Source organism: Apteryx rowi, unplaced genomic scaffold, assembly GCF_003343035.1.
Source record: "Apteryx rowi isolate R43461 unplaced genomic scaffold, aptRow1 scaffold_47, whole genome shotgun sequence".
Classification (NCBI taxonomy): Eukaryota; Metazoa; Chordata; class Aves; order Apterygiformes; family Apterygidae; genus Apteryx; species Apteryx rowi.
In genome coordinates this window covers 2182279-2192197 of record NW_020450727.1, presented here as the reverse complement: position 1 = coordinate 2192197, position 9919 = coordinate 2182279, and the positions used below count along the sequence as shown (strand labels likewise).

General features: G+C 69.2%; 1 protein-coding gene across 1 annotated transcript; it reads left to right on the top strand.

Moving 5' to 3' along the window:
- Positions 1-2677: 2677 nt before the first annotated feature.
- Positions 2678-7305, top strand: CTDSP1 (CTD small phosphatase 1). The gene is made up of 6 exons (XM_026078118.1): positions 2678-2847; positions 3137-3238; positions 3598-3654; positions 4351-4443; positions 4752-4937; positions 5346-7305. The coding sequence occupies exons 3-6, from the start codon at positions 3646-3648 to the stop codon at positions 5472-5474; spliced, it is 417 nt and encodes a 138-aa protein (XP_025933903.1). The 5' UTR covers positions 2678-2847; positions 3137-3238; positions 3598-3645; the 3' UTR covers positions 5475-7305.
- The last annotated feature ends 2614 nt before the right edge of the window (positions 7306-9919 follow it).

The following is a 9919-nucleotide window of genomic DNA, read 5'->3' as shown; positions in this document are numbered from 1 at the left end:
GGAGCACCCCACGGGTGGGGGGAGGCTGCGGGGCTGGCCCGGGCCGGGCTCCCCCGCCGGGGCTTTGCCCTCCCGCCTCCTTTCGGGGGACCCCCCCCCGGTGCAGGAGCTGCCCCCCGGGAAGGGGGTGTCACTGTGGGTCCGGGCAGGACGTGTCGGGCAGCCCTCGGGGGGTCCGGGGGACCTGGCAAAGGGATGGGTGCAGGGAGGATTGGGGGGCGGGGTGGGTGTTGGGTGCCCGGGCATGGTTGCTCCCGGAGCGTGTGATGAGCTGCAGGTGGTCTCAGGCTAGCAGGTCTGACCCGACCCCCTGGGCACGTCCCGACGCAGCCTGGGTGAGCCGGGACCCTCGAGCCGGGTGCGCTGGGCAAAGGGGGCAGAGCTGGGGGGGGGAGGTTAGCTGCCTCTACCTGCACGGGGGAGGCCGCGTCCCCCCGRACGCTGTCAGTGACCCCGGGGTGCCAGGGCTTCGGGGACTGCCAGGGCCGGGCCGGGCACGGAGGGGGACTGCTGAGGCGCCGGCGTTTGGYGTCTCGGGGCCGTTTCCTCCAGAGCTGGCTGAGCCRGACACCGGTGGCGAGYGGGGAAACTGAGGCAGGAAGGGGGCTGAGACCGGGCGCCGTGCTGCGGCCCAGGGCAGGGCACAGCGGGGCACCTCCGGCAGAGGGGACGGAGGACTGCGGCGCCTTCCCCTGAGCTGCTCCATCACCCCAAAACGGGGCCGTGCAGGGGGAGCGGTGCCCGTCCCCGCTGCCTGGGCAGGGGGCAAGGCCGGGGCGCTCCCCGCGGGCCTGGGGAGCTGGCAGGGCCGGGCCGGGCCGGGCTGGGGGGCAGGCATGGGAACCGGGCCCGTCCCCGGCGGGGGGCTGCTGCCCCACGGCGCCCCGCCACGCCTGCCCTTGCCCGTGGGCGCCCCGCCGGACGGGCTCGTCAGGGCTCCGCTGAGCCCGCGGCGCCCCGGGCCCGGCCCCCAGTGCCCCGCTGTGGGGTGCCCCACGCTCGGGTTGGGGGGCCCTGTGGGGGCTGCTGGGGGGCAACTGCAGCTCCTGGCCGCCTCCGACCTCATCCTGGCCCCATTTGCAGGGCAAGGACGGGGTTTGGGGGGGGAGGGTCTGGCCCCTGGTGTCCCGTGGGCATGGGGGGCTGGAGCCGGTCTGCTCTGCCCCCAGGCTGGCGGGTGGGCAGCGGCTGCCCCTCTGCCTCAGTTTCCCCTCTATCTGCTGAGCAGCCAATGGGGGCGCCGGGAATGGCGCCCAGGCGAGGAACTTTGTTCTGATTGGCTTGCAGCTCTGGCGCTCTCTGGTCGGCCAATGAGGGGGCCCGCTTGGTGGCACAGGGGATGGGAAAAGAGGGGCCCGTAAGCTCCACCCCCACGGTGAGGCCCCGCCCACGCGGCGGCCCACCAATGGCGTGTGCTGCCCGGGCCCCGCCAGGACGCGGCCCCGCCCCCCGCTGCCTGCTGCCTGCGGGCTCGGGCGGCCGGTGCCGCCGCAGCCGCCGGGGCCGGTGCCCGCCCTGCCGCCCTCGTCCTGCAGCGGTGCCCGTGGGGTGGCCCACGCGGAGCGCCCTGGGGTCTCCCGCCGGCACCTGGGGGGCACCTGGGGGGGGCGCGTCGCCCACCGGGAGGGGCTGGCGGGCTCCCGCCCTGCCGGCTGTGCTTGGCGCGGGTGACAGGAGCTCGGTGCCCGTGGCCAGGGCGGGAGCCAGCGTGGTTGATGATTTGCCCACGCGCACATCCGCTCCTCAGTCCCAGCCGTGCCTGGGGCCCGAGTCCACGGCACTGCGCGGGGGCTGGCGCCCCTGCTGTGCTCCCACGGGCTTCAGCCAGGGCGCCCATCGCCGCCCCGTGAGGTGCCCAGGGTGGATACAGACCTCACTTTTGGGCTGTGCCCGCTCTGTTATTTTAGGGTCTCCTGCAGCGCGGCAATGCGTAGGACGGCAGGTGTGTGCAAAGGGGCAGGGGCACCCCGGGGTCACTCGAGGTGCCAGTCGGGGTTGCTGAGGGCTGGGAGGGTGCCCGGGGTGAGGGGCTGCGTGTGGTCCCTCCCGGGCCCTCTCTAAGTATCCGTGTTTCCCTGCGTGCCGGCTCTGCCCCTGCGTCAGGCTTGGCAGGGCACGGCGCAGCRGCGCGGACCGCGGTGGGGAGGAAGGGTGGCCGGACGTGTGCTCAGAGCTGATAAGGCACCAGGGAGGGGGGCTTGCAGCCCTCCTGGCACCTCCTGTGCCCACCAACTGTGCCTGGCACCCAGTAACCCCCCCCCCAGTGCCCACCCAGAACTGGGGCACCAGCCGTTTGCACCCCAGGGTGCTGTGGCTGGGGACCCTGGCGGATGTGGGTGAGCCCTGGCGCAGCCCTGCCGTGTTCCCCACTGGCCRCCACAAGCAGACGATGGGCGCAAGGGGTCAGTCCTGCCTCGTAGAGACCCTCCTGGGTGCTCTCAGGTTGCTCAGCCGTGTGGGACCACCTGGCACTCGGAGGACAGACCCGCTTTTGGGTTCCCGGCTGTGCCAAGCAGGGGTGGGCAGGAGCTGGGGGTGAGAAACAGGGAGGAGATAAACCAGTGAAGGCCCAAACTCACCTCATTTGCCCCCAGGACTCCAGCCCAGCACCCCTCTGCCCTCCAGAGCTGGTGGGGACCCAGGCATCCTGGCAGCTCGCTGGTGCCCCCGGCCCATTAACCCCCTCGTGGCCCTGCAGGTGCCCAGAGCCCGTCATCCGCCAAGAAGCCACGGAGCCGCAGCATCTTCCAGTCCCTCTTCTGCTGCCTGTGCCACGATGACGCGGAGCACTTCTCCGTCAACAACAACGCCCCGCTGCTGGTGGAGGAGAACGGCACCGTGCCCAAGGTACCCCCCRCCAGGCCCCCCCGCGTGCACCCGGCATGCCTGCACCCCTCGCGGGGGCAGAGGCTTTGCAGGGGGAGGGCTGCGACGCGGCTGGCTCTGGGGTGCAGCTCCGGGATGCACTCGAGCCCTGGCCACCTTCCCCCAGCGCTTCCCCTGTGCCAGGCAAGGGGATGCGGGGGGCAGAAGAGACCTGCCCCCACCTCCCCTCTCCTCCCTCGGGCTGGCAGGGGGCAGGAAGGCGAGCTCCTTGCCGCCCCCCCAGCCCCCGGTCTGTGTCTCCCCACCGCAGGCTGCCGTCAAACACCTCCTGCCCGAGATCAAGCCGCAGGACGCCAGCAAGCTGTGTGTGGTCATCGACCTGGATGAGACGCTGGTGCACAGTTCCTTCAAGGTGGGAGATGCCCCAGGCGCTGCCCCCACCCTGCCCACCCCCATGCCCCATGMCACCCTACCCCACACCTCCTGCCCCATGCCCCAGCCTCAGCCTGCTTCGGTGCCACCCAAACCGGCACCCTGCACCCCAGGCACCCATGACCAGCCCTGTGCGCCCAGCGTCAGGCCATGTCCAGCACAGCCCTGCCACCTTCCCAGCTCAGACGGGGGTGTCCCGGTGCCAGGCCAGGCAGGCACCTCCAGGGAGGATGCAGTACAGTGGCTCCAGGGCTGGCACGGGGTGCGCAGGAGGCAGGGGGTGGGCGGTGTTTGGGCAGGGGTGCGCGCCTCGCACTGACCCTGCTGTGCCCTCCGCAGCCGGTGAACAACGCTGACTTCATYATTCCCGTGGAAATCGATGGCATCATGCACCAGGTAATGGGGACTTGCCCGGTGGGCAGGGGGCTCAGCTCCTCGCCCTCTCCCCCACCCGCGGGTGCCAGGAGCCATCCCAGCACTTGGGAGGCAGGGAGAGCAGGGCAGGAGGTGGCACAGGGGGGCAGGTGCCTGTGTTGAGGGTGGCAGGGTGCCAGGACTGGCGCTTTGGGGCGGCCACCCCTCTTTCCAGCATGGGAAGCAGGTAAAGAGGGATCCTGGTGGGGTGCCCTATGGATGCCCATCCTGCAGCGGCTGGTGCCAGGTTCAAGTAATCCAGGATAGGCTGTGGTTTTGGCAGTCAGCCTGTTCTAGGTTACTTGGCTCCGGCGCCTGCTGGACACTTCACCCCAGATGGGCCACCAGGGCTGTGGTGTCCCCCCGGCCCACCCACTCGGCTGGCACCGCTGGGTCCTGCCCCCTCACCCCCGTGGCGTAGGGCAGGCAGCGCTCTGCCCCCCTTCCCAGCCACGGTGGCAGGGGCAGGGAGCCGTCTGCACCAGCTGGGGTCGAGGGCACAGTGCCCGTGAGCCGGGAGGCACGGGCGTCCCCCAGGGTGGGTGCGGGGGGTGCTGGGTGAGGGGCTTCTGGGTTGGGCGTGGGGCACGGCTGGGTAAGGGCTGGGCTGGGCTGGGCTGGGCTGGGCTGGGCTGCGCGCGGGCGGGCTGCCCTCACCCCTGCCCCTCTGCGCCCCAGGTGTACGTGCTGAAGCGGCCGCACGTGGACGAGTTCCTGCAGCGCATGGGCGAGCTGTTTGAGTGCGTGCTCTTCACCGCCAGCCTCGCCAAGGTGAGTGCCCRCCTGCCCCTGGCCCCCCTGGCCCCCGGGCACTGCCGGCCCCCTTTCCTGCCRCCCCTGCGGCGTGGCTGGCCGTTGGGTGCCTTTGCCCACCTCTCCCCGAGGCATAGTCTGAGCACTCRAAGGGGAAACTAAGGCGTGGGGCAAGCTGGCATCAGCGGAGAGCTGGGGACAGAACGCAGATGTCCAGGTCCTGCGGTCCCCACCAGGTCCTGCCGGCTCCCCTGCGGCTCAGGGGGCAGCGGTGGCACTGGGTTAGGGAGTGCTCTSTGCCCCAGTGGCGCCCTCTCTGCCCCCAGTACGCGGACCCCGTGGCCGACCTGCTGGATAAATGGGGGGCTTTCCGGGCCCGGCTCTTCCGGGAATCCTGCGTCTTCCACCGGGGCAATTACGTGAAGGACCTGAGCCGCCTGGGCCGTGACCTGCGCCGGATCATCATCGTGGACAACTCGCCCGCCTCCTACATCTTCCACCCCGACAACGCCGTATGTGCCCGCGCCGGGGGGGACGAGCTGGGCAGCAGGGGCAGGGGTGGGCCGGGGGGTGCTAGGTGTGCAGGGAGCTACGGGATGGCGCTGGGGGAACACGGGGCAGAGCGGCCGGGCCCGTGTGTGCCCGGAGGGGGGTATGGGGTGACCATGTCCCACACCTGGTAGCATGGGAGTCTCCGTTCAYTCTGCAGTGGGGGGGTCCTTCCCCACTGCTGGCACCTCCGGGGGGTCCAGGCTGGCTGTGGGGACAGGGGCCGGAGCCRGAGCCCCGTGTCCCCCAGCAGCAGCTGGAGGAGAGAAATGGGCACCGAGACGTGACCACCCCTGGGGTGGAGCAATGGGACTGGGGCTTGCCAGGGGCGCGGGCATCCTCCTCAGCCGGTGCCCTGCGCGTGCCTGCAGGTGCCCGTGGCCTCGTGGTTCGATAACATGGCAGACACGGAGCTGCTAGACCTGCTGCCCTTCTTCGAGAGACTCAGCAAAGTGGACGACGTTTACACAGTGCTCAAGAAACACCGGACTAACAGCTAGTGCCCCCGGGCGCCCGCCCGCCCGCCTGCCCGCGCCCCTGGGCCGTCCCGGGGCTCGGCGCCTTGCCAGTGGCAGTGCCAGCCGGACGCCAGCGCCAGACTCCTGCCCGCCGGGCACTGACGGTTTTTCCTGCGCCAGGGGGGCATCGTGGTGGCAACCGAGTGCCTTACTGGGGGGGTCCCAGAGCGTCCCCCCCTTGTCCCCGGGCCTGCTGGGTGCGGGTGCCCCGGCCCCCTCCCTGCCTGCTGGTGTTGGGAGCAGATGGGGCAGCAGTGCCCCTGCCATGAGAACTGGGTGGCCCTCTGCTTGGGTGCCCCTGCCCCCCCGAAGGGTGGCCCATGGGTGACCCATTGCCTTGCTGTGCTGGGGACCTGCTGGGGGGGGGGTTCCCGTCCACCTCCCCAGCTTTTGTCCCCTCTCCCCAAAATGGTTCTCAGGTCCTTTTCTCCTCCGTGTCCCCCAGAGTGGGGAGGGGGGTCAGCAACTGCTGCTTTCCACTGCTTTTTGGGGGGACAGACCCCCWTCTGGGTTCTGCCTGCTAGGTGGGCTGGCAGCCCTTGGCCCCTATCCACAGGGGCCCACAGTAAGGGTTAACCCCCTGCCACCACCCTCCCAAAAAGAAAAGGGGGTCCCATTAGTCTTGGAACATGGGGGCTACCTCCATACCCTTAACTCTGCCCTTGGTGCAGCTGATCACCTCTGGGGGGGGCACATCTGTACCCCTTCCTCGTGCCTTCCAGTGCCCCTCTGCCTGCAGGGGCGAGTTTTGGGGGGCAGCCAGGCCTCAGGGCTGAGCCCCTGGCTGTAAATGCCCCCCCACGTGCCTTGGGACGCTGCGTCTCCACAACCCCCATGCAGTCCTGCAAGGGCTGTGCCGAGAGGGGGTCTTAAATCCCCCCCTCCAGCCTCAGTTTATTCCCAGCAGGGGAGAGKCTGGCTGCCTCCCCCAGCTCCCAGTAACACTGTGTTAATGGGAGCCCCCCAAGTCCCTAATGAGGGGATTCCCTGCCCCCAACCCTTTGCAGTTTCACCAAAGGCTGTGACTGCCTGGGAGGGGGGACACCCCAATACAAGCCTTAGCGTCCCCCCCCATTTCCCCCGCAGCCTTACACCAGCCCTGGCCCCTCTTCCTGCAGCCCGGGTTCACCCCCGTGGGGCTGAGCCCTTGCCAGGGTGTGCCCCAGACTTTGGGGGGCCAGGGCTCTCAGGGAGGGGGCTTAAGGGGGGGCTGAGTTCAGCCAGGTGCATTTTAGATACAGACAGTGTCTCTATATTTTTAGGGGAAAAAGCAACGGTTTCCCGAAAAGTCACAGGTGCCTTTTTACCGCTGTGCCAGGGAAAGAGGAGGGCAGTGCTGGGTTGGGGGGGAACCGAGGGGGTTTTAACTCTCTGTTGCTGCCTGTCCGGCTCCCGCAGGTGCTGCCCTTCTCCAAACGCTGGGTGCCGGGCCAGTCGCCCCTGCCTGGGGTAGGCAGGGTCCCCCCGGGGCCTGCCTGTGCCCCCTGCCTCAGCACCCTGCCCCACGGCAGGGGGCTCAGGGCAGGGGGTGCTGCGCAGCATCCGCCCCCAGGGACCCCTTCCTGCCCCGGGCCTGATCCTGCCCCTCCAGGAGGGCCGAACTCAGCACTTTATTAGACAAGTCAAATGGCACCAGCAAAGCCCGGTGCCCACCTGGGGCCCAGCGAGCACCCGCAGGTGCTGCGGCACCCGGGGAGCGCGGCCCCCACGTGCGGCGGTGCTGGGCACCCRGCGGGGCGCCTGCGGGTGTCCTGGAGCTGGCACCGGGCAGCGTTTGGAGGGGGCGGCCGGGTGGTTGTGGTGCCCCGTGGGTGTGTGGCACCGTGGGGGGATGGGGGGGACGGGGAGGGCTGGGGGATCAGATCAAAGTGCCTTTGTGCGATTAAAGCTGTCAAACCTCCTTGGAACGGGGAGCCGTGCTGAGAGCCGGGTGTGCGTGCGTGTGTGCGCACCGCGTGCTTGCACTTGTGTGCGTGTCTGGGCCGTGCACAAGCTGCGCACACCCGTGTGCACAGGGGCACGCGCTGCGCGTCTGCCGAATGCCAGCGGCACGTGCGTCCGGGCTGCGTGCACACGCGGCTGGGCACGTATGCAGCCTGCTGCCAGTGTGCAGGCACTGGGGTGCCGTGGGGGGGCTCTTGTCTCTTTGCTTGCCCCTCCTCCCATGSCCTCGTTGGCCTTGTGCCCCTCCTCATTAATGAAGTCCCTGTCCTCCCTCATCGCTGCACTAATTACTGAGTTCATTAGTGGCCCGACATGTCTGGCTGGGGGGCCCCGAAGGAGGGGGCTGCGGCTGCGGCTGGTGCGGTGCCCCCTGCCCCTGTGCCACAGCGGCTGGCGCAGCCCCGGGACGYGGCCACAGAGCAGAGAGCGGCTCCGCGGGGTCCCCCCACCCCAAAACGCAGCCCCAGCTGCCCCGCTGGGGGCCCTGCATCCAGGTAAGGGACCCCCAGGGGAGACTGGGGTGRGGGCACAGGGCTCGGCCTGCTGTGGGGCGGGCGCTGGGGCAAGGGGGGATGGACCCCCATCACGGCTGGGAAGGGGCTGGGGAGTACARGCGAGTGGAGGGTGCTGTGAGAGTCCATCCCCCTGGCATCAGAGCACCCCCCTTGTTTGTGGCTGCCCCCCCCCATACCTGACTCACCCCACTGCTACCACTTTGGGGAAGTCTTGGGGGGGGGCAGGCAGGATTTGGGGTGAAGGAGGGTACTATGAAGACCCTGCCTTCTCCACCCCCAGTCTCGTCCCCCCAGGGCCCTGTCCATGCCAACTCGCCCTCTGCAGTGAGCACGGCCCCTGCCCCAAGACACAGTGCCAGCACCCCAAACTTGGCCATGCCCCATCCCATCCCCCCAGCTGGCTCTCAGCCAGTTTGGGGGGGGAACGCAGTGAGGGGGCAGCATTCCCCCTTACGTCCCTGGTGCCCGGTCTGCCCTGAGCTGCCCCCTGGGTGGGAGCTGGGAGGCGGCAGGCAGCTGGGGGTGCCAGCAAGGGACCTTGGGGTGCTGGGAGCACTGGGAGCAGCCCTGGGGACAGCAGAGGTTGTGGGGCACCCCACAGCAGAGCCCGTTGTGCCCCCTGCAGTGCGTTTGGGGCCGGGGACGAAGCAGGGGCTGTGCTGGGGGCCACATCCTGCACCTCGGCAGCCCTGGGCATGGCCACGCTGCTCAGCTCTTTGCAGCCGAACCCCGAGGGCAATCGGGGGGCCTTTGGGGCTCAGCCAGGTGCCACATCCGCCTGGCACCAGCACGCTGCTCTCGCCACCGCTGGCCTGGAGAAGGGCCAGATCCAGGATGCCCACGGTGCCGTGGCACAAGGTGCTGGCTCAGCAGGGCAGGCGAGATAAGGCTGTGGCAATCCTGCAGGGCTGGGGAGCGATAAGACGGGCCGGGKGAGCCTGGGGGCCTGCTTGCCACTGCAAAACCCTGTTCAAAGGTTTACACAGCCCCCAGACATCCCTCAAATCCTGCTCCTGTGCAAGGAGCCAGCTGGAAAATGGACCTGAAGGGGGACGGGCGGGATGGGGATGGGTCACTACATGCCATGTGGCTCTCCGTTGCCTGCACAAGCACCAAGAGGCAGTGACCGAAGCCAGCGGGAGCCAGGGCCAAGTCAGGATCCTCGTGGCAGGGAGCTCCGGGCCACGAGCCATCTCTGGGGGTTCCCAGGGACCCTGGCCCGTCCACGGTAGAGGGTTCCTGAACGCCAGGAGCTGCCACCACAGAGCGGGTGCCCCTGCCGCAGCCCCGGCGCTGCAGCRCGCCACCCCAGCAGTGGCTGCATTTTCCTGCTGGTCCCAGCAGCCTCCCGCCCCTGCGAGGCCCCAGCGCTGCAGGACGAAACAGAAAGCAAGYGGCTGCCGGTGACAGGGACGGCCCATGCAGGGAGCCAGACGCCTGGGTCCCTCCACCCTGTACTTCCTGCATGGGGCAGTTCATACTCCTGCCATGGGTTTTTAACCCAGCCTGTGGGCAAAAGCGTGAGTCCAGCCCCTTTCTCCCACCTGTCAGCTTGGGTAAATATTTGATGGGCTGGAGGGTTATCAGCTGCAGGCACCGATCAGCCTGGGGGAGGTTTTTCACCCAGGTGCTGATAAAAGCCTGGCCCACCCTGCAGGGCTGGGGAATCTTTGTCTTCATCCCAGTCTCACCCTGCTACCTTTGTCCTGGTGCTTGTGCAGTCCTGTGTCCCCACCAGGCCTTGCAGGCAGGGATGCCCTGTGGTTCAGTGGGGTGCCCTGCCCTGCCCTGCCCTGCCCTGCCCTGCAGCAGGGGGGTGCAGCCCTCACATTGCTCCTTCGGGCTCTCCTGCTTCAGAGCACCTCCTTCAGCAGGGTGCTGGGGAGCATCTCCTCATCCACACCCCACTCTGTCCCTCACAGTCCCCTAGGTACCGAGCAGCCCTGGCCAACAGGATCCCCAGCCCTG